The sequence below is a fragment of the Budorcas taxicolor genome, chromosome 8 (genome assembly GCF_023091745.1).
Source record: "Budorcas taxicolor isolate Tak-1 chromosome 8, Takin1.1, whole genome shotgun sequence".
Classification (NCBI taxonomy): domain Eukaryota; kingdom Metazoa; phylum Chordata; class Mammalia; order Artiodactyla; family Bovidae; genus Budorcas; species Budorcas taxicolor.
The window spans coordinates 4,765,468-4,789,595 of NC_068917.1; the positions used below are offsets into that span (position 1 = coordinate 4,765,468).

Sequence of the window (24,128 nt, forward strand, 5' to 3'; positions counted from 1 at the left end):
AGCTGGAATCAAGATTGCTGGGAGAAATATCAATAACCTCAGATATGCAGATGACACCACCCTTATGGCAGAAAGTGAAGAGGAACTAAAAAACCTCTTGATGAAAGTGAAAGAGGAGAGCGAAAAAGATGGCTTAAAGCTCAACATTCAGAAAACGAAGATCTTGGCATCTGGTCCCATCACTTCATGGGAAATAGATGGGAAAACAGTGGAAACAGTGTCAGACTTTATTTTTTGGGCTCCAAAATCACTGCAGATGGTGATTGCAGCCATGAAATTAAAAGACGCTTACTCCTTGGAAGAAAAGTTATGACCAACCTAGATAGTATATTCAAAAGCAGAGACATTACTTTGCCGACTAAGGTCTGTCTAGTCAAGGCTATGGTTTTTCCTGTGGTCATGTATGGATGTGAGAGTTGGACTGTGAAGAAGGCTGAGAGCCGAAGAATTGATGCTTTTGAACTGTGGTGTTGGAGAAGAGTCTTGAAGGTCCCTTGGACTGCAAGGAGATCCAACCAGTCCATTCTGAAGGAGATCAGCCCTGGGATTTCTTTGGAAGGAATGATGCTAAAGCTGAAGCTCCAGTACTTTGTACACCTCATGAGAAGAGTTGACTCATTGGAAAAGACTCTGATGCAGGGAGAGATTGGGGGCAGGAGGAGAAGGGGATGACCGAGGATGAGATGGCTGGATGGCATCATGGACTTGATGGACGTGAGTCTGAGTGAACTCCTGGAGATGGTGATGGACAGGGAGGCCTGGCGTGCTGCGATTCACGGGGTCACAAAGAGTCGGACACGACTGAGCGACTGAACTGAACTGAACTGAACAGAACATTGCTTAGAGTACGTGTGGAAGGAAACTCAAGACAGTAGTAACAGTGGGTACCACCAACAGGTAGAAACAGGTACTTAAAGGGAAGTAGAAGGCAGCCTTTTTACTGTTACGTAACCTTTGAATTCTGTACCATATGCATGTATCAAAAATTAAAACTATTACAAGATCAAAAAAACAGGTGTATCTGTGTGTGACAGACACAGACAGACAGACACAGAGACAGAGAGAACAGGTTAAACAGGACCTGAGAAAGGAATGGAGAAGCAATCCTAAAGGAAAATATCTGAGTTCTGTAATATTTTCTGTTGCTTAAACATTTACTATTCATTTTGGGATGAATACCAGTTAAACCTAAGGTTAACAAAGAAGTCTTTTCTCCATTAGGGAAATACTAGTCTGTTTCATACTCCATCATTCAAACATCTGGGTACCAACTATTAATATGTGTCGGGCACTTTGCCTGAGATGCCAGGGATACAGAAATATAAAACACAACCCCTGTCACCAAGGGACTCACACAGCATTGAAGAGACACCCTCCAAAAACCCCCCCAAAGAATGAATACCTAGAAACTGCCTGAAACTGAGGCAAAAAGACTGTTAAAGTGAAAGTGAAGTCGCTCAGTCGTGTCTGACTTTTTGCGACCCGTGGACTGCAGCCCACCAAGCTCCTCCATCCATGGGATTCTCCAGGCAAGAATACTGGAGTGGGTTGCCGTTAAGCAAGTGACAAAGCCTTGATGCCTATTAGAAAACAACTGGAGTTTAACATAGGACAGGAAGCTTGATCCCTCAGTGAGCACACCTGCAGTAAGGCTCACCTCAAAATTCTAATACTTTTCTCCCTTCATTGCGCCTCACTTGAGAAGCTGAAAATAATCCCAGATCCCCTAATTCCCAGTCCTCCCTAGTACTAAAGTAGTCAGTGACCCCATTTTGCCCACTATGATCTAAGAGGAAATCTGAACAAGCGCTTGTGAGAAATATCTGGCTTTACTGGTCCCAGGAACAGACTGCCCTCAGTCCGTTTCTTCAGCATCTTCTGGATGCAGGTGCCACCGGGAGCTGCAAAGTGTCATCTCAGGACAAGGTGACAGCATTAGGCTTAAAAACGTGTGTCTTAAGGATGCCAGAGTAGAAATCAGACAGAGTTTAACCTGTCATACATGCTCTATACGCAGCACTGCCCATCTGTTAGATTTCCTGTTAGGTGAGATCATTAAATATCTTTCTCACTTAATCCAATACTGGCCAGATTTTCTATTACTATTACCCACAGCAAAAAGCAATCCAAATTTAGCCTCAAAGAAAAGGGTTCTTTAAGGAACTAGAGAAGTTAGATTTTGACCAATTGGGAACAAGTTGAATGCCAACACATAGCTCCATATGAGGTTTTTTCATTAAAGATACATGATAAAAAGCAGAGACTGTAGGAAAACAAAGACAAAAATATGAAACCAATTAGAAGATGATAGCTGCAGACAAGTAAAGATAGACAGCAATACATGAATCACAGCGTAAACAAACATGTATAACACAGATACCCAAATATACAGTGACACAAGACTTTCTCAATGACAGCATCCGTTTTTAAAACTTATAAATGTTAGGGAGATAGACAAAAAGTGTCTATTTATCATATTTAATATTAAAATTTAATTATAAATTTATACACCTGGAAATACTTTTTTCAGCCCACTCTCCAATTTTACAAAAAATTTTACCCAAAATTTTCACATTTCTCATCAATATCAATGTCTTTATTGATTCACCTATGTTTTCCCAATACACATGATCTTCATTACCTTTTAACTGAAAGAGAGCACTTTTAAACTCTGTTTATGTTGTCAGTGGAGTTTTTTTCAGTGTCCTAATCCCCATATGCAAAATACTGAGACTTCAAAAATTCATCCTAAAGTGTTCATATGCATTATTGTTACAACATAATCATACTGCTATTTGAGTAATTTTAAAAGACTTAGAACAGTATCTAATATCTACAATTATGACATCAATATTAAATTTAATGTCTCTTTTAAAAACTGATTCTGCCTGAGGTCCTCTATCAGCACTCAAAATTAACTCAGTTTAGTCTTCTTCCCCAAAAACATTTTGCTATGCAACGTTCCTTAAAAAATTTGAGAGCACATCCTGTAACACGAGAGACTTTACAAGAAAGAATTCATTTGTAATCTGACAAATTTTGGAATATTCTTCCTCATTTTAAGTTATAAACAAATTTTTTAAAAAATAGTGAGATGAAAACTTTCCTGAAACAAAGGAAAACCAGAATCTGCAAGCAGAAAGGGTTCAAAATGTTCCAAGGAAAATGAATCAGAAGTATTAATACTAAGTCATATTTTGCTGAATTTAATTCTGAAGAAAGAATTCTTTGAGAATCAAGAAAAGATAAAGCAAATTATCTTCAAGAAGAAGAGAAGCTTTATGCTGAAGTCAAACTTTTCTACAGAAACATTCAATACCATAAGACATAATGTGCTTATGAGGAGAAAAGTATCATTAAAGATACCTATCATGTATAAAAACAAGAGTTAGACACTCTAAGAAATGCAAATAGTAAACTGCTTTGAGGGAATACATCATCCATTTGCTCATCATGAAAAAAAACTGATGAAATCCTGACAAGTAGGAGATAAGTATCTCTGAAAAGGGGTAACTAAGGTATAAAAGAATTAACAGTAAGAATTCACTTTGTCTAAACATAGAATCAAGGCCAAAACACTCTTAAGAATTAAAATTTCAGAACAAAAGATTACTAGAGATTATGATTTTATTTCAAAATGCTCAAACTACCGCACAACTACACTCATCTCACACGCTCGTAAAACTCAAAATTCTCCAAGCCAGGTTTCAACAATATGTGAACCGTGAACTTTCAGATGTTCAAGCTGGATTTAGAAAAGGCAGAGGAACCAGAGATCAAGTTGCCAACATCCTCTGGATCATCGAAAAAGCAAGAGAGTTCCAGAAAAATATCTATTTCTGCTTTATTGACTATGCCAAAGCCTTTGACTGTATGGATCACCACAAACTGTGGAAAATTCTTAAAAAGATGGGAATACCAGACCACCGGATCTGCCTCCTGAGAAATCTGTATGCAGCTCAAGAAGCAAGAGTTAGAACTGGACATGGAACAACAGACTGGTTCCAAATAGGAAAAGGAGTACTTCAAGGCTGTATATTGTCACCCTGCTTATTTAACTTCTATGCAGAGTGCATCATGAGAAACGCTGGGCTGGATGAAGCACAGGCTGGAATGAAGACTGCCAGGAGAAATATCAATAACCTCAGATATGCAGATGACACCACCCTTATGGCAGAAAGCGAGGAAGAACTAAAGAGCCTCTTGATGAAAGTGAAAGAGGAGAATGAAAAAGTTGGCTTAAAACTCAACATTCAGAAAACTAAGATCTTGGTATCTGGTCCCATCACTTCATGGCAAATAAATGGGGAAACAGTAGAAACAGTGACAGACTTTATTTTTGGGGGCTCCAAAATCACTGCAGATGGTGACTGCAGCCTTGAAATTAAAAGACCCTTGCTCCTTGGAAGAAAAGTTATAACCAAGCTGCTACTGCTAAGCTGCTTCAGTCATGTCCAACTCTGTGCGACCCCACAGATAGCAGCCCACCAGGCCCTGCTGTCCCTGGGATTCTCCAGGCAAGAACACTGGAGTGGGTTGCCATTTCCTTCTCCAAGCTAGACACCATATTAAAAAGAAGAGACATTACTTTGCCAACAAAGGCACGACTAGTCAAAGCTATGGTTTTTCCAGTGGTCACGTATGGATGTGAGAGTTGAACTATAAAGAAAGCTAAGTGTCGAGGAATTGACGCTTTTGAACTGTGGTATTGGAGAAGACTCTTGAGAGTCCCTTGGACAGCAAGGAGATCCAACCAGTCCATCCTAAAGGAACTCAGTCCTGAATATTCACTGGAAGGACTAATGCTGAAGCTGAAACTCCAATACTTTGGCCACCTGATGTGAAGAACTGACTCATTTGAAAAGACCCTGATGCTGGGAAAGATTGAAGGTGGGAGGAGAAGGGGATGACAGAGGATGAGATGGTTGGATGGCATCACCAACTCAATGGACATGAGTTTGAGTAAACTCTGGGAGTAGGTGATAGACAGGGAGGCCTGGGATGCTGCAGTCCACGGGGTCGCAAAGAGTCGGACACAACTGAGCGACTGAACTGAAGTGATGATTTTCACTGTCAAGATGAACAAAAATCAGTGGGGAAGAACTCCAAAGACAGTAATTTCCTCATCTTTCATGACAAACATTCAAAACAACATCAGAATTCCACTTTTTTAAACAACTTGCTCATTTTTTAAAATTGAAAGGTTTAAAATGTTCTTTTTTTTAACCATTTTAGAGAAAAATGAAAAATTTGTGTTTCAGAGCTCCTACAAGGTCTGTAAGAAACTAAAGAGGTCCATGAGAAAATGAGAAGATGGTTCAGATGAGGTAGAAAAAAGGAACTGTGACCAAATGAATACACTCACCAGATAAAATTACATCTTATAAATTTGATAATGAACATAAAGCCAAGGTTGGAGATTCTGTGAGACACAGAACTCTCACTCCTTGTAGTCTAGCAATTCCACTCCTAAAATACAGCCACAGGACAGACACCCAGACAAGAATGTCCAGTATAATTCTGCCTGGGACAGTACAACTCTAAACACAACCTACGTATTCATAACAGGAAATGGGCTAAACAAATTGTGATAGAGCCATAAAGTGCACACAATGAGAAACACTGCAATGTTATAAGAAAGTTGTAAAGAATGGGCACAGCACTACACAGCGACATGGAAAGACGTCCATGAGATAGTAAGTGAAAAGAACTAGAAGCAGACATACATAAATGTGATCCCACCCGTTGCTCTTTTTTTATTCCACCTGTTTTTAACCATCAAAAGCTACATACTTGTTTGCTCCACAAAGGCACAGAAAACACAATAAGGAATCAACATGGGATTATTTGCAAAGCTTATCCTTAAGGAATGAGAATGAGCAGAGTGGAAGGAACAGGGAGCTTGGGGTCCATGCACATGTGTACTCCTGAATACACTTCCCATGAGCATTTACTCTGTTAAAGCTAAATGGCAGTAGTAATATAACCTTATTTAAAGGCTGTGTCATCCCTTTTGAACCATTCAGATGTTTCTAAGTAAAACGTCTGATAGAATATTTGTTGACATACATTTAAACCTTTTCCCTTGAAATACTAAGATCCTGGTGATGAAAGCAAAAAGAAACTAAAAGACAGATACTAGGGGAAAGTTAAAGGAAATTCAAGGCCCTCGGAAGGAAGAAATGGTTAACAATGTACTCTTTACCATGAGCTATAAAGCCTCACTTCACTGTCATCATAAAATAAACTGAGCACTTTATGATATAAGGTGTTAACTGATTCATATATTTTTTAAAGTATATTCTACTTTAGTAGGTAACTTTACTTGGGAACAAGGATACTCTAATTCAGATGCTGAAACTTGCATGTAATAAGAGCCTGAAATGGTCATTTAAACTATCTTCTACTTTCAATCTACACTATTTTTTATTTTGCAACTGACAGAAATTTCTGACGATAACGGGAATGAATAAACCACCTTGACCTGCCTTTAGAGAAGTTTTGTCTTACCTTAGTTCCTGCACTACCAAATATAATGGTAGATATTACCAAAATAGCAATATTTTATAATATTTTAAGAATCTGAGAACACTTTATACATAGTACACATATATATTATATACAAGGTATATTTAATACAGTATCTCAATATTATAATAATGACATATACAGGAGGACACTAACAAGCGGGGTACTTTCTAAAATGACAACATTTTCTCAGTGGCAGTGGTGGCAGCACTTAAAAGGAGTTTAGTTTTAAAAGATGAAGATGACTGTTCCTGCTGTGTCTAAATTTCTGTACCTACCACACTACCTCTTTACAAGCAACCTCAGTGACAGTGACTCAGTACTAAGCTCCACAGGGACAGGGTGGCATTAGTACTATGGGAGCAGAAGGCTGACACTCATATGCATATGTATTCAAGCACCAAGTAATATACTTTTCTCTCTGAGAGTAATTCACAAAAAGGTCCTTAAGAGGAAAGCATGCAGGAGTCGTCACAAGGCTTAGGGGTCTGTGTCTGACCTTCAAATGATTCTCTGTACTGGACAATATTCGGATGCCGCATGTTCGCTAGCACTGCAACTTCTCTCCTTGATTCTTCCCTCTCTTTATTGGACATCTGAAAGAGAAGGGGAAAAAATAGTAAATTAAGGAAATACATGATATAAAAGTCCAAATGAAAGAGAGTGGTTAAAAATAATGTTACCATAAAGCACACCCCAAGTAATAAAATATACCAGAAGTTAAAAAGAATGAGTTGAATGCACAAAAAGATACATTTTAAGATGTTCAAATCAGATTAAGTTACAGAGCACTAGGTGATGTATCTTTTTCAAAAACATAAACACCAGCAGACACCACAGAAAAAAGTCTAAAAGGATTCACAGAAAAAAATAATAATAATAAAAGGATTCACAGACTCTTCTGAAGTGAGTGGTTTTCTCTGCAACTACAATAGTCTCTCTTATGTCATATGTTGCCATACTTTTTTTTTTTTGTCTCTAACAATGAATCTGTTTGTAACTAGACTTCTACTTGGATAACTAAACAAAAAAATACACTTACCCTTGAGATATTAATTTCTTTGATGACATACTGTCTGCCATCTTCTGTAGATCTGACAAGAATGGCTTTTCCGAATGAACCTTCTCCAATCTTCTGTACTCTAATGTATTTCTCCATGGTTCTTTTTCTAAGGCATCTTAACAGATATGCTAGACATACAAAATTTAAAAAGTATCAGTTAATAGGGATAAACCATGACATATATAACAATTATAATGTTTAATTCAAATTCTAATTCCTCAGTGACTATTTTGCTTTAAATATATATATATATAAAATCTACTGAAAGTTAAATAAACTTTACCTCACTTTTACTCATGCAATGTAGGAATAGCTAAAAGGAGAAAACCAGTGATATTTAAATTCTATAAGAATACTTTGAAAAGTCAAATACTACATAGACATCATATATGGAGAAAGAAGCTAACTTTTTCCTACAGTAACTATTGTCAGGATTACTTTACTACCTGCAATAAGAATACAAGCTTAATAAGACTACTTCCTAAACTTATTTATCTAATCCCCTCTCATTAGGCATTTAAGTTGTTTCCAGTGTTTGCTCTTATAAAAGAACTTCAGATTAAATTTCTGCAACAAAACAAAGCCTGAATATAAAACAGCAGCCTTAGGTGCTAAGGAAAAAGAGGTCAAAGTTTAGGGCTGCAAAAATCCTGAGGGGGAGGAAAAAGAACACAACAGTCCAAAAATGTGCATGTAAATGCCTCTCTTGTACGACAGCCCACTCCTAAGCTATGCAACACAAGGCAAGCCCAAAACAGATTAGTTCTCACAAATGACTCAAAAATGGAGTTATCAGCAGGAGACTTCAAGTAACCTTGATTAATATGTTCAAGAAAATAAGAGGGAACAATGGATAAAAGTGATATTTTTAAAAAAGGAGGAAAATTTCAACAAAGCACTGAAATGTATCTTTACTAAATGGACTCCTGAAAGTAAACTGTAAAATGTCAGGAATTAAGAGCTCACTGCATGGGTGCTAAAGCCATTACAGCCAGCAGGGTTAAGTGATCTGGAAAACAAGCCATCCAAAATATTCAGCAGAACAGACAGAAAAAACAAAGAAGAAACAGACATGGAAGGAAAAGAAGATTCAATATCAGAAAGATTTTAATTCTTAATCTTTAAATTTAATGCTTCTCTAATATAAACATAAGCTCTGGGTGTGAGGGTGATCAGACAAGCTGATTTTTAAAGTTAACATGAAAAAAAGAGCAAGAATAGCCATAGAAAACTTAGCGGCTCCCCTCATAGCTCAGTCAGTCAAGAATCTGATTGCAGTGTAGGAGACGTGGGTTTGCTTCCTGGGTCAGGAAGTTCCTCTGGAGAAGGAAATGGCTACGGACTCCAGTATTCTTGCCTGGAGAATCCCATGGACAGAGGAGCCTGGCAGGCTATAGTCCATGGGATCGAAAGAGTTGGACATGACTTAGCTACTAAACTACCACCACCACAGCCATAGAAATACTGAAAAAAAAAAAAAAGAACAATGAAGGAAGACTTGTTTACTTGATATCAAGAGACATTAGAAAGCTAATTATGAAAGGCAAATCACAGGGAGTCTAGAAATACATTAGAAAAAATTTTTTTTAATTTGGTGGATGACCATGGTGACATTTTAAATCTGAAAGCAAAAGATGGATTGAAACAAGCAGTATTTTAAAAACTAGGGAACCATGTTGATAAAAGTTAAATGTCCCTCAAATTTTTCTATATGACATCAGTCTTTTTAAGTATGTCAACTATGTTCAGAAAAAGCAGTCTGTTAGTCAAGTTAGACATCTTTCCTCACATGTTACAAGAACATCTTTAAGTCATGAATGCTTGATATAATAAAATGTTGTGCACTAAATGTGAAAAATGTTAAAAGTATATGATGAAAAACTGTATCCTCAATAATATGGAACTTGAATCAAGCCTTTTCAGCTGCTTCAGCTATTTGACAGACAAGCAAATTGTCCTAAAGGGAAACACTGGTGAAGGAACGTCAACGGCTTTCAAGAATTTACGGTATTAACTGCAACTATGATCCACACATATAGTTCTCCCAAAATAATAAACCCCATTTTAGGCTGAAGGAGAAGGTCATATAACTCCTCAATGAGGAAAGGCCCTGTCTCATTTCTCATAATTCATAAAAGCAGAAGACAAAAATGGGATTCCTACTAGAGTTGGTTCAAAATAATCTCCTTCTCTGAAGTCTAGTCCTCTCTGTAAGACTATTCAGCCAATAAACAGTTTCCCTAGAGGAAAGGATGAACATGTGCATGGTTATATTCATGAGATGACGCCATGTCCACAGGATTACAGTTAAGATTTACTTGGAACACAGGATCAATGCATTATGAAAATGACCTCAAAAGAACTCCCCTGGCCAAGTTCCATAACCTTTGCGAAACTCCCAATTGGTTACTCTTATTGTACAAAAACCTATTTTTCCACAAATTAGGCTCCTTATCGCTCACCAAAGGAAAAAAAAAAAAAAAGTGAGCAATCTTGAAACAGATCTGTGGATCCTCTAATTTCAGACAAATCTAAAACAGAAACAACTACTCTCTCCACATATGGCTTCCCTCCATGGTCTCTACAATACTGCTGCATCACAAGAAAAGGCCATTGCTAGCAGAGATTGCTAATTATTTTTAATCCTTCAAGTTATCTCCGATGTAATTTACCATGGCAACAACAACAAAAAAACTCTACGTTTTGGGGTGAATCTTACAATAAAGAATAAAAATTAGGCCTATATATGTGTGTTTTTTTTAAAGCCTTATGAACTCTAAAAGTATTAGAACTTTCAGTGCCGTACATGTAGACCGTTTGAAATTACGGGAAGTGGAATCCAAGATTATGAGCTAACCAGTTAACTGCTACTCGTTTTCTGATTAAACCGTGTATGCAATTTAAGACTGGAGACGAGATAAGCAACGTAAATGACTTGCTATCGATAACAACACTTCTAATATTACTTTAATTCCATGCTCACTATCGCTTTTCTTTTTTATATCGCCTATTAATAATGTCCAAGGATTGCTCAGGAACGCTGTTCCTTAGAGAATTATGTCAGTGAGATGCGGCTATTTCCGTGCATCTCAGGGCAGGAGTCCGCAGCCTCCCCAGAAGGAAGTCAGGGCGAGGTCTCCCGCAATAGAACGACCTCTCAGTTCTGCACGTCACGCCTCCCCGAGCGCCGCTCACCTCAGGACTCAGGCCGTGGGCACCTTCCGGGCCGCCGCCTCCCCCCGGGGCTCAGCGAGGCAGAGCCGACCTTCCGCGGTCCGGAAAGCGCATCTGGCCGCAGCCTGCGCCGCCCGGGCCAACGCCCCGGGACACGACTCCGCGTCTCCGGACCGAACCAACCGGTTTCCGAGCCCCTGGCAACGGCGGCAGGGGGAGTGCCCCGGGTGCCGCCCCCAACTTCTCAGCGGCGGCTGCCGGCAGCCTCGCGGGGCTGGCGCATTGGGTCTGGGGGCTCCTTGACGGTTCGTCCTCCCGCCTGGCCACGCGGACACCTGATACCGGGCGACGCCGAGAAGCGCTTCGAGGTCCCGCCTCCGGACTCCTCACAGGACGCCCCAATACCTCGCAGGAGGCAGAGCAGCGGGCGGGGCGCCCCGGCGCGGGCATGTGACGTCGGCGCGCGGACGCGGGCGCTGAGCGGGGGCGACCGGGAAGGACCTCGGGGGCGGGGCCAAGGCGGGGCCCGGCTCCGGAGGTTTGGGCGCTGCAGGTGCCGCAGGCTGCGGGAGGAGGGGAGGGAGGCGCAGGGGGACAGGAGCGTCCTCACTCACAGGAGTGAGGCCAGGCGGCAACGGGACCACCACGCAAGGTGATGTGGAGTAAAGCCTGTTATCGTCCCACACATACTGCAAGGGAAAAGGGACTCATTTAGCTTTGTTAGAGATGTCACATTTTTAATAATTATTTGGCTGTTTTGAGTATTCCTTGCTATGGGCTTTTCTCGAGTTGGAGAGAGCGGGGGCAACTCTCCAGGAGCAGTGTGCAGCCTTCTCATTGCGGCGGTTTCTGGACGAGCTTTAATAGTTGTGACACACGGCCCAATTACTCCGTGGCTTGTTGGATCCGTTCCAGACCGAGGATCAAACCCCCGTCTCCTGCACTGGTAGGCGGATTCTTTACCATTGAACTACCAAGGAAGCCCAGAGATGCTACATTTTGAAAACTGATTTTGCTTTAAAAAGCAAAACAAGTGAAATAAATCAAAGACATATACTGTAATGATGTCACATGTGGAATCTAGAAAATAATTTAAACTAGAGAATATATGTTCTTGCCTGGAGAATCCCAGGGACGGGGAAGCCTGGTGGGCTGCCGTCTATGGGGTCGCACAGAGTTGGACACGACTGAAGCGACTTAGCAGCAGCAGCAGCAGCAGAGAATATAAAAAAAGGAAACTGATGAAAACAAACTATTCATACTAGTTATCAGTGGGGAGAGAGGTGGGGCACAATAGGGATATGGGATTAAGATGTACAACTACTGTGTATACAATAAATAGTAAAAGATACATATTATACAGCACAGGGAAAATAGATATTGTTGGTTAATAACTATAACTGAAATGTAACCTGTAAAAAATTTTAATATGTTGTGCACCTGAAACATATGTACTATTGTACACTGACTGTACTCCAATAAACAAATAGAATGTTTTTAAAAAGCAAGACTAGTCCTATGATATTTTGAATGATTAAAGCAAAAGAGTATTTTTAACTCTTGAATTTTTAATATAACATGGTTTAAAGAGAAAAAATTAAGAAACAAAACCCAAATAAGTATAATGTGGTTTTCCACACCTTTACATCTGTTGAGTGTATGTGTTTCTTACTGGTACACTGAAAGTTTCAGTGGTCTAAGCACCTTTCTCCATTGCAGGAGTTTCAAAGATGGAGACAGATTTTTCTGTAATAAGGGATCAGGTTCGGTATAGTCCTGAGTAGCCCTTTGGCTAACTTGCCTTTCTGAGAGTAACCCAGGATACTGGAGAATCCAAACTTGAAGCTGAAGGAGGATGGTGGTGTGGCCGTCTTAATTCCTCTCAATTAAGGTTGTACCTTTCATACATGCTGTATGTAGCTGGCAGAGACACCACAGATTTTGCCAGAGACCGCACATGTAAATGATTCATATATTTGCTTCCAAGAAATCAGTTTCATTCCCCTCATGTCCTCCCCAACACACCAAAGTCTAAGCCTCTCTGGGTTCTCCTTCAGTGTGATTGAGTCCTGCTTGTATTAAGGTAAGGTAAGGTAAAGTCGCTCAGTCGTGTCCGACTCTTTGCAACCCCATCGGCTGCAGCCTACCAGGCTCCTCTGTCCATGGGATTTTCCAGGCAATAGTACTGGAGTGGATTGCCATTTTCTTCTCCAGGGGATCTTCCCAACCCAGGGATCGAACCCAGGTCGACCCATTGTAGATAGACGCTTTACCCTCTGAGCCACAAGAAGCACTTTATTGCTAGCATGGAAATTGAACGCTTTTTGGCTTCTTTGCCAGAAGATGGCACTGCAAGTCATCCAACCTGGCAAGCTAGGGCAGTCATCACTGGTCCAGCTCCTCTCTTTCATCTCCATGTGAAACACAAGTTTTCCTCATTTCTGAACTTCTCAGCTAACCTCCTGTGACCCTTCCCACCCCCAGTGAGTAGGAATTTTGGTGTCTGAATGCACAATGACTCTGGCTCTACCCACATCCCTTTGTTCAGCAAACAATATGAAAACATTGCCAATTACTAATATAAGTAAATTCATTTTGTCGTTTTCATAAAGAATGCTTAGTCAGCTCCTTCTTTAGACTTCTGTCATAAATTATTGGTGGGAACATAAACTGCTAGAGTCTTTGCAGAAGGCATGCTAGCTATAGGCATCCCCTAGACAGCAAGTTCACTTCTAAGACAAGTGGGCAAAAATGTACACATAAAGCAACCATTGTTTATAACCAGAAAAACTAAGAGGATCGTAGATGTCTAACAATATGGAATTAACTGAATACATTACAATGAAGTCAAACAAAGGAGTATTCTGAAAATATTAAAAGAGTGACTGGGAATTTTTCATTGACACAGAAAGTTGCCCTTGATATTGTTGTTATTCAGTCACTAAGTCCAACTCTACAACCCCATGGACTGTGGTATGCCATACTCATCTGTCCTCCACTATCTCCTGGAGTTTGCTCAAATTCATGTGCACTGAGTCGGTGATGCCATCCAACCATCTCATCCTCTGCCGCCCGCTTCTCCTTTTGTTGTCAATCTTTCCCAGCATCAGGGTCTTTTCCAATAAACTGGCTCTTCATAGGGGCTTCCCAGGTGGTGCTAGTGGTAAAGGACCCACCTGCCAATGCAGGAGGCATAAGAGACATGGGTTCAATCCCTGGGTGGGGAAGATCTGCTGGAAGAGGACAGCCCACTCCAGTATTCTTGCCTGGAGAATTCCATGGACAGAGGGTCCTGGCGGAATATAGTCCATGGGGTCACAAAGAGTCGGACACGACCGAAGCAACTTAGCACACACTCAGGCACGGCTCTTCATATCAGGTGGCCAAAGTATTGGAGCTTCAGCTTCAACATCAGTCCTTCTAACGAATATTCAGGGTTGATTTCCTTTAGGGTTGACTGGTTTGATCTCCTTGCAGTCCAAGGGACTCTCAAGAGTCTTCCCCAGCACTACAATTTGAAAGCATCAATTCTTGATGCTCAGCCTTCTTTGTGGTTCAGCTATCACATCTGTATATGACTACTGGAAAAACCACAGCTTTGACTGTATGGACCTTTGTCAGCAAAGTGATGTCTCTGCTTTTTAATATGCTGTCTAGGAGCAAGTATCTTTTAATCTCATTGCTGCTGTCACCGTCCACAGTGATTTTAGAGACCAGTCGCTGTTTCCACTTCTTCCCCTGCTATTTGCCCTTGATGTATTGTTGAGTAAATAAAGCAGTTTAGTCTTTACAATGATGGGGCGAAGATCAGGCTCTCGAGGCACAGCAAGCTGAACTCGAACTCCGGAGGCACAGAAAGGCAGAAGTTTGCAGCAAAGTGAGGCTTTATTGCAGGAATGACTCCAAGCAAGGGGGTGGAGACCACCAGCCTTAGAGCCACTCCCCCTTGCTCTCTGAGTTGGGTTTTTTAAACCAGAAGGACAAAGAGGCTGGGGTCAACCACTGTCTTGTGACATTTCTTAATCGTGGTTTCAGGAGTCAAGACGTTTCTGGTTTATCATTTTCTGGCCAGGTGGTCCATGGCTAGGGGGTCTGTGAGCTCATCTTTCCCTGGAGCAACCACCTGAGTTGTAGTTAATGATGGTGTCTATAATAGCAGTGTTAGTACTTGAACTTCCCTTGTGGCTCAGCTGGTAAAGAATCCGCCCACAATGCGGGAGACCTGAATTCGACCCCCGGTTTGGGAAGATCCCTTGGAAAAAGGAAAGGCCACCCACTGCAGTATTCTGGCCTGGAGAATTCCTTGGACTGTATAGTCCATGGAGGTGGCAAAGAGTCAGACACGACTGAGTGACTCTCACTAGTACTTGAATGATGTTCTCAACAGCAGTTTGAGTCATCGAGCTGATGAGTGTTTGGTGGGCACAGAATTGAGGTCAGAGGAGACAAGAAGGGGGATAAAATTTGGGGTAGAGAGATAAATCATAAAGTTGGTAAGGAAACTCAGTTTTAGGGGGACTTGTTTTCATAATCTGAGTTAGAAGGATTACCTGATTATTTTCCTTTCTGATTTACATACCTCTGTAATTTTTTTTTTCTTTGACAATGAGAACGTGTCTGGGTTTCTTAGATTCTTTTTATTTAAAATTTTTATTGGGTTTTTTTCTTTCAAACAACAAAAAAGTCTTTGTTCTCTGCAACAACCTCCAAACACAAACACGCAAGGTAAGGTCCGCATGCAGTCTGTTTCCAGAACTCCCCAGAACAATGAAAATTGTCAATTTTTATGCATATAGTCTACATTTTTCTCTAAATTCATGAAGACATAAATGAACTCGTGCATCTATATTAGTTTTAATCTTTTAAAACAAGATTATAGTATAAACATTATTTTGCAACCTGAATTTTTTTTTTGGTAACCTGAACTTTTTAACAGTACATCATGAACATTTCTGCAGAGATCAACTAATTCTTGTTTATGGTATCAATACTCCATGAGATGGATGTCCTGAAATCTATTTAATTAGATCCCACTCGACAGACATAGAGATGGTTTCCAGTGGCACTGTTATTTATCTTCATAGATTCTGAAAAGTGGGCTTGCTGAGTCAAAGAGTATGCTTTTTTTAAAAAAAATTTTTTTTCACTTTAATAGGTACTCCTGCGCTTTGGGCATATTTCTCTGTGCAACAAGCCACCCTAAAGCTTAGTGGCCGAAAGCTCAACAGTGATTTCTTTTTTCTCACAATCCTGAGCCAGGAAGTCAAACAGGGCTCTTCTGGGCAGTGCTTCTGCTCTTTGTGGATGCAGCTAGAGCCACCCACTCAGTCTCCTTCAGCGGCAGGCCGTGCTGCCTGGCAGCTCTGCTGCCCCCGTGTGCGGCACAGGGCACACACAGCAGTGTAGTCTCAGGAGCGTCACACCCCTTTCAGAACAGCTGCCCTCACAGTAAGGGAGAAGTCAACCGTGTGCTCAGCCGCGTCCCACTCTACGCGAGCCCATGCACTGCAGCCCGCCAGGCTCCTCTGTCCATGGAATTATCCAGGCAAGAGTACTGGAGTGGGTTGCCATTTCCTCCTCCAGGGGATTTCCCAACCGGAGATTGAACCTGTGTCTCTTGCTTTGATAGGCAGATTCTTTACCACTGAACCACCAGAGAAGCCCATAAGTTAGAAATAGACTCTGCCAGTCCTTTTAAAGGTGAGGCCAGGAATGGGCAAGGTGTCACTTCTGCACATTCCTAGTGAAAAGGAGGTTCAAGGCCAGTCAAGATTTATAAGGAGGCAGGGCGTCAAAAGTGGCCATGTTGGCAGACCACCTACCACTTCCTCTGGATGTTTCTTAATTTTGCAAATTTTTAAAATTTCCTCCATGTGTCTGCCTTTTATACCACTTGCCCCTTTTTCTATTTGATTATCTTTTCATCAATTTATAGGTGATATTTGTAAAGTGTGGAAATTAACCATTTATTATGGTCTGAAACAAATATTTCTGGCAGTTTCTCACTGGTATTTTGATACTTCTTATGGTGTCTTTGACCATACAGAAAATTTTCAATTTGTAGTCAAACTGAGGGGCCCCATGCCCCAAGATCTATCAGTCTTTTTATTTGTCATTCATGTTTTTCATCTTGCCAAGCCAGTATTCCTTCACTCCAAAGTTAGCTGGATAATCTCAGTGTTCTTGTATTTCAATTGTCTAATAGATTTAATGCATTTGAAATTTATTTTTATATATGAGTAACATAGGGAGAATGACTTTGTGTTCTTTTGGAGGAAATCTAATAATGCCAGAATTATTCATTAAATGTGATTTCCTTTTCCATTGATTTCAAATGTCAACTTTATCATATATTACATTTACTATCTGTATCTGTATCCATTTGTGAATTTCTTTTCCATTTACCTATTGATTTCTCATTCAATGTGTCCGTTTTAGAAAGAATCAGTTGTTTAAGTAATCAAAAAATTCTATAACAACATAACCAAACCAAACTAGGGTCTGGTCACCCTCGCTCTGTGAAGCCAGGGTGTGAGGAGGGAGAGTACAGAGTTCATCCCAGGGCATGGAGCCAGGAGGAGGGGTAGCTAGTGATTCAAAGACCTGATCTCCCTGCCGGCCTGGCCTTGGGAGGGTTTTGAAAGGCCAGGGGAAGAAGGGGGTTGAAGACAGTGTGATCAGCTTATGTACAGACTGGTTGATGCTGAGCTGACATGGTGGTATTCCAGGAAACTCAATTATCAGTTTTCTGGCTCCGACCAGTCTGGAGTCTGATGCTCGTGATCAGCACACTGTTAACTTCTGCCAGGAGGGGGTTTTAGTACTGCAAACAGTTCAAGGATGTGGCTTAGGAAATCATCTTCAGCCATTGTTGTTCGGTCGCTAAGCTGACTCTTTGTGACCCCACGGACTGCAGCACACCAGCCCTCTCTGCCCTTCACTATTTTCTGGAGTTTAATGAAACCCATGTCCATTGAGTCTGTGATGCTATCTAACCATCTCATCCTCTGCCGCCCCCTTCTTCTGCCCTGAATCATTCCCAGCATCAGGGTCTTTTCCAATGAATCGGCTCTTCACACCAGGTGGCACAGTGTTGGAGCTTCAGCGTCAGTCCTTCCCATGAGTATTCAGGGTTGATTTCCTTTAGCATGGGCTGATTTGATCTCCCTGCTAGAGATTATCTCTAGGAAATTACCTCTAGCCACTGAGGAGGACTTTATTTTGGGTATTATTTATTAATAATTGACTTTATTTTATGGGTAAACTCTTATTTTTCCATCTTGTTTGAGTATTTTCCTTTGTGTATTTTCTCACTTCTCTGATTAAATTGGCTCTTTGGAACTTGGGGAAGGCCTAGGAGGCTGAAGTTTTTCTACAAACAAGAGGCAGGGGACATGGTTTGGGGAAGCAGGGGGTCTGTCCCCAGGAAGACCCCACAGGATCCTGCTTGGATTCAACAATATTTCAATTTGAAGAAAAAAAAAAAAGAAATGCCAACACTAAATTCATTTTTTTTAACCCTGCCATACAGCTTGTGGGATCTTAGTTCCCTGACTGTGGAGACTGAACCTGGGCCCATGGCAATGAAAGCGCCAAGTCCTAACCACTGGCTGCTGCTGCTGCTGCTGCTGCTAAGTCGCTTCAGTCGTGTTCGACTCTGTGTGACCCCATAGACGGCAGCCCACTGGCCTCCCCCATCCCTGGGATTCTCTAGGCAAGAATACTGGAGTGGGTTGCCATTTCCTAACCACTGGACTACCAGGGAAATCCTAAATTAATTTTTTAAATTATGATAATAAACAGAACTTCTATCCTAAATATAGTTATAAAGTTATACTTGTAGACCTCTTTCTGGTAGGAAAAAAAATGAAAATTCTTTCAACCTTTATTAATAGTGGTATATACCTGGCAGGCTACAGTCCATGGGGTTGCAAAAGCACCAGACACGACCGAGTGACTAAATAACATCTAACAAGGCAAGGGGAAAGGGGGCGATTTCCAAAGCTCTCTTCTACTGAGGTTCTTGAGAAATATACCCAGTCGTTCACGCACAGTGATTTACGCGCCGTGCCAGATGATGGGGTATTGTGGCTCACTCTTTCTAGAAAGCAGGCGGCCGTGAAACAGGACAACAAATCAGAGCAGGTGGCTGGCGGCCCACTTACACTGAGCACCTTCCCTTTGGGAGTTTATTAAAAGGCCATGTGTTTATGTAGGGGTATGTACTGGATCAAACTATCCTGACACACCAGCCATCTTTTGTTGGGGAAGACAGACGTAAAGCCTTAACTAGGAGCAAACACAGTCTCTAAAATTGAGACCCCTTGAAAACATGTGACGCTCAAATCTGAGAGGGAAAAAAGGTCAGTGCCTGCACACTCCGTTTTTCTGTATCCTAAGATGGGGGCTCTCAGTTCTGAGCCGCACTCCTAAAGGCCTACTCTGGCCTTGTGCTGGGTGTGAGGCAAGAACTAAGCGTTAGCTGGAGGGCGCTCGGAGTGAAATGGCAGCAGCCTGCTGCACTTGCGGGTCTTAGTCTAGAAGGCCTAGCTTGATACGCAAAGAGGAAACATCAGTCAGGTCTTGGGTTTCTTGCTTTCTGGGTTGGAAAAGGGGGAGCTCTGAGAAGGGAGATCACAGTCATTTCTAGGAAGAGTACAATAAAACACTGAGCCCTGAGCCATGTAGCTCCTGAGAGAGGAGTCTCAGCATGAGACTGAACTGGGGACGGGCTTGGTTGAATAGCTCAGAAAATACTGTCAGCTACACAAGGGCACTTGCCATGGGCACTCGCCATCTGCCTCTACAAAGATTAAGTCACGTGCTGCTGCCGCTGCTGACCTTCAACACTCCCTTAAAAGGAGTTGCAGGGGGAGAGCAGGAATGACACATTGTGTGCCCCGGGGAGAAAAACTGGCAAGACAGGTCTTCAGAGAGTCAGACAGTCTCAGGAGCTGATTTTATGAACCCAGTTCTTGTATCTCCTCATATCTAGAACAGCACTGAAATCCTTCATGGTGACGTGTGCTCCTTGTGACTGGCAAAGCTTCACGAGACCAGCAGAAACTTTCTGGAAAAATCTGTGCTTCACTGCATGTGTTCCTCCTTCACCACAATCATATATATACTGACCTCCCCTGCTGCTTGGGAGCAGTCTCTCAGAGCTATCTGAGGTGCTGTCTCCCGGGATGCAGTCCTCATTTGGCCCCAAATTAAACTTAACTCACAACTCTCACATTGTGCACTTTTTTCTAACTCAACAGTGTCAAGTTCCAGAGAGGCTTAGCTAGGGGATCTGTAGGAAAGAATCTTGGGCTTCTTTGGTGGCTCAGTGTAGAGAACCCACTTGCCAATGCAGGAGACACAGGATGTATGGGTTTGATCCCTGGGCTCGAAGATTGGAGGAAGAAATGTCAACCCACGCCAGTATTCTTGCCTGGAGAATCCCAGGCAAGAGAAGCCTGGCGGGCTACAGTGCATGGTTGCAAAAGAGTTGGACATGACCTGAGCATAGATAAGCACAGGAAAAAATCATGAAACGGGAAGATTGTCAGCAATGCCAAAGCCTTCAAAATGTAATTAAGACTGCCAATCTATTCATTTCACGTTCTTTCCTAGGGAAAAGGCCAAAGACAAGAAAAGGCCATTTTTCAACTAGTTCCCTGATACTAGTGATATCAAGAATTTCCAGACTAGAACCACACCTCCATTTTCCTAACAGAACATCTCAGCTCCTTTCTCTCCCTCTTGCCCATGTGCCTGAAACGTAGGCGATAAAATCAAAGTTCCTTTCCTGAGAGAGCTCACAAACGTATGAAGCACATCTATATGACCTTCTTCATGTCTCCGATTTTCCGTGGAACACTTTTTTAAAATGTATTTTTAACATTGTTATGGGAAATAATCATATCTTCAGGTTTTTTACTTCAGGAAAAGCTTAGAGCAATTTGACTGGGGCCAGAGAGCAAGAATCTAGTAAGAACTGAAATAGGATCCTCAGGGTTTTTCTGACTTCTCTTGCTAATCCTATAAAATAGTACGTTCCAAACTGAGTCTTCCAGAAGGACAAAAGTCCTGGCAGGAAGGACTGGCTGCCATCACAGCCATTGGCTGGCGATGCCTACCATGCCCTGGGTATACCAGGGCATCAGACGTGGCTGGAATAAGTACACTCTTAGCACTGTGAGTTACTCTTTCTCTTTCCTTGAGAGCTTAAAGGTTTTGTTGGTTAGTTGGTGAAGAGGAATAGAGCTAATAGAAGTCTTGGTAGAGCTCTTTTTATTAGTGCTTCAGCTCACTTCTCACTGGAAACTATGATTTAACGTACATGCTCAGTTCAGTCCAGTTCAGTTGCTCAGTCATGTCCGACTCTTTGCGACCCCATGAATTGCAGCACACCAGGCCTCCCTGTTCATCACCATCTCCCAGAGTTCACTCAGACTCACGTCCATCGAGTCTGTGATGCCATCCAGCCATCTCATCCTTGGTCGTCCCTTCTCCTCCTGCCCCCAATCTCTCCCTGCATCAGAGTCTTTTCCAATGAGTCAGCTCTTCACATGAGGTGACCAAAGTACTGGAGTTTCAGCTTTAGCATCATTCCTTCCAAAGAAATCCCAGGGTTGATCTCCTTCAGAATGGACTGGTTGGATCTCCTTGCAGTCCAAGGGACTCTCAGGAGTCTTCTCCAACACCACAGTTCAAAAGCATCAATTCTTCGGCGCTCAGCCTTCTTCACAGTCCGACTCTCACATCCACACATGACCACTGGAGAAACCATAGCCTTGGCTAGACGGACCTTAGTCGGCAAAGTAATGTCTCTGCTTTTGAATATGCTATCTAGGTTGGTCATAACTTTTCTTCCAAGGAGTAAGCGTCTTTTAATTTCATGGCTGCAGTCACCATCTGCAGTGATTTTGGAGCCCAAAAAATTAAAGTCAGCCACTGTTTCCACTGTTTTCCCATCTATTTCCCATGAAGTGATGGGACCAGATGCCATGATCTTCATTTTCTGAATGTTGAGCTTTAAGCCAACTTTTTCGCTCTCCTCTTTCACTTTCATCAAGAGGCTTTTTAGCTCCTCTTCACTTTCTGCCATAAGGGTGGTGTCATCTGCATATCTGAGGTTATTGATATTTTTCCTGGCAATCTTGATTCCAGCTTGTGTTTCTTCCAGTCCAGCGTTTCTCTTGATGTACTCTGCATAGAAGTTAAATAAGCAGGGTGACAATATACAGCCTTGACGTACTCCTTTTCCTATTTGGAACCAGTGTGTTGTTCCATGTCCAGTTCAAACTGTTGTTTCCTGACCTGCATACAGATTTCTCAAGAGGCAAGTTAGGTGGTCTGGTATTCCCATCTCTTTAAGAATTTTCCACAGTTTCTTGTGATCCACATAGTCAAAGGCTTTGGCATAGTCAATAAAGCAGAAATAGATGTTTTTCTGGAACTCTCTTGCTTTTTCCATGATCCAGTGGATGTTGGCCATTTGATCTCTGGTTCCTCTGCCTTTTCTAAAACCAGCTTTGTTCGTAGTGATGCTTTCTAAGGCCCACTTACTTCATTTTCCAAGATGTCTGGCTCTAGATTAGTGATCACATCATCATGATTTTCTGGGTCGTGAAGATCTTTTTTGTACAGTTCTTCCGTGTATTCTTGCCACCTCTTCTTAATATCTTCTGCTTCTGTTAGGTCCAGACCATTTCTGTCCTTTATCGAGCCCATCCTTGCATGAAATGTTCCCTTGGTATCTCTCATTTTCTTGAAGAGATCTCTAGTCTTTCCCATTCTGTTGTTTGCCTCTATTTCTTTGCACTGATCGCTGAAGAAGGCTTTCTTATCTCTTCTTGCTATTCTTTGGAACTCTGCATTCAGATGCTTATATCTTTCCTTTTCTCCTTTGGTTTTTGCCTCTCTTCTTTTCACAGCTACTTATAAGGCCTCCCCAGACAGCCATTTTGCTTTTTAGCAATTCTTTTCCATGGGGATGGTCTTGATCCCTGTCTCCTGTACAATGTCACGAACCTCATTCCATAGTTCATCAGGCATTCTATCTATCAGATCTAGGCCCTTAAATCTATTTCTCACTTCCACTATATAATCATAAGGGATTTGATTTAGGTCATACCTGAATGGTCTAGCAGTTTTCCCTACTTTCTTCAATTTAAGTCTGAATTTGGTAATAAGGAGTTCATGATCTGAGCCACAGTCAGCTCCTGGTCTTGTTTTTGTTGACTGTATAGAGCTTCTCCATCTTTGGCTGCAAAGAATACAATCAATCTGATTTCAGTGTTGACCATCTGGTGATGTCCATGTGTAGAGTCTTCTCTTGTGTTGTTGGAAGAGGGTGTTTGCTATGACCAGTGCATTTTCTTGGCAAAACTCGATTAGTCTTTGCCCTGCTTCATTCTGCATTCCAAGGCCAAATTTGCCTGTCACTCCAGGTGTTTCTTGACTTCCTCCTTTTGCATTCCAGTCCCCTATCATGAAAAGGATATCTTTTTGGGGTGTTAGTTCTAAAAGGTCTTGTAGGTCTTCATAGAACCGTTCAACTTCAGCTTCTTCAGTGTTACTGGTTGGGGCATAGACTTGGATAACTGTGATATTGAATGGTTTGCCTTGGAGACGAACAGAGATCATTCTGTCGTTTTTGAGATTGCATTTAAGTACTGTATTTCGGACTGTTTTGTTGACCATGATGGCTACTCCATTTCTTCTGAGGGATTCCTGCCCACAGTAGTAGATATAATGGTCATCTGAGTTAAATTCACCCATTCCAGTCCATTTTAGTTCGCTGATTCCTAGAATTTCGATGTTCACCCTTGCCATCTCTTGTTTGACCACTTCCAATTTGCCTTGATTCATGGACCTGACATTCCAGGTTCCTATGCAATATTGCTCTTTATAGCATCGGATCTTGCTTCTATCACCAGTCCCATCGACAGCTGGGTATTGTTTTTGCTTTGGCTTCATCCCTTCATTCTTTCTGGAGTTATTTCTCCACTGATCTCCAGTAGCATATTGGGCACCTAATGACCTGGGGAGTTCCTCTTTTGGTATCCTATCATTTTGCCTTTTCATACTGTTCATGGGGTTCTAACGTACATGAGCCTGGCTTTATTCACATAATGCATTTTGCTCTGCCTCCAAGTACTTCCTGTGGACTGATAGGCTTTTGTCAGTTTTTATTCGTTGGTTTGTCCAGTTTACTAAAACGTAACTGATGGACAGAACTGCATAACTTCAAAGTGTACAGCGTAATGATTTGAAACCATTACCATTGTGAAACCATTACCACAATGCTTAGTTAACATCTGCCATATCATGTAGATACCAAGAAAAAAGGAAAACCATGTTTTGTATTTTT

At 41.6% G+C, this 24,128-nt stretch overlaps 1 protein-coding gene across 1 annotated transcript in view; it reads right to left on the reverse strand.

The window, feature by feature from the left end:
- Positions 1 to 7,687, reverse strand: part of NEK1 (NIMA related kinase 1) — a 144,723-nt gene extending 137,036 nt beyond the window's left edge. The window contains exons 1-2 of the mRNA XM_052645226.1: positions 7,571 to 7,687; positions 7,028 to 7,124 (exon numbers count right to left, since the gene is read on the reverse strand). Of these exons, the coding sequence (XP_052501186.1) occupies positions 7,028 to 7,124; positions 7,571 to 7,687 (214 nt within the window). The remainder of the gene's footprint in view (positions 1 to 7,027; positions 7,125 to 7,570) is intronic.
- Between the last annotated feature and the right edge of the window lie 16,441 nt (positions 7,688 to 24,128).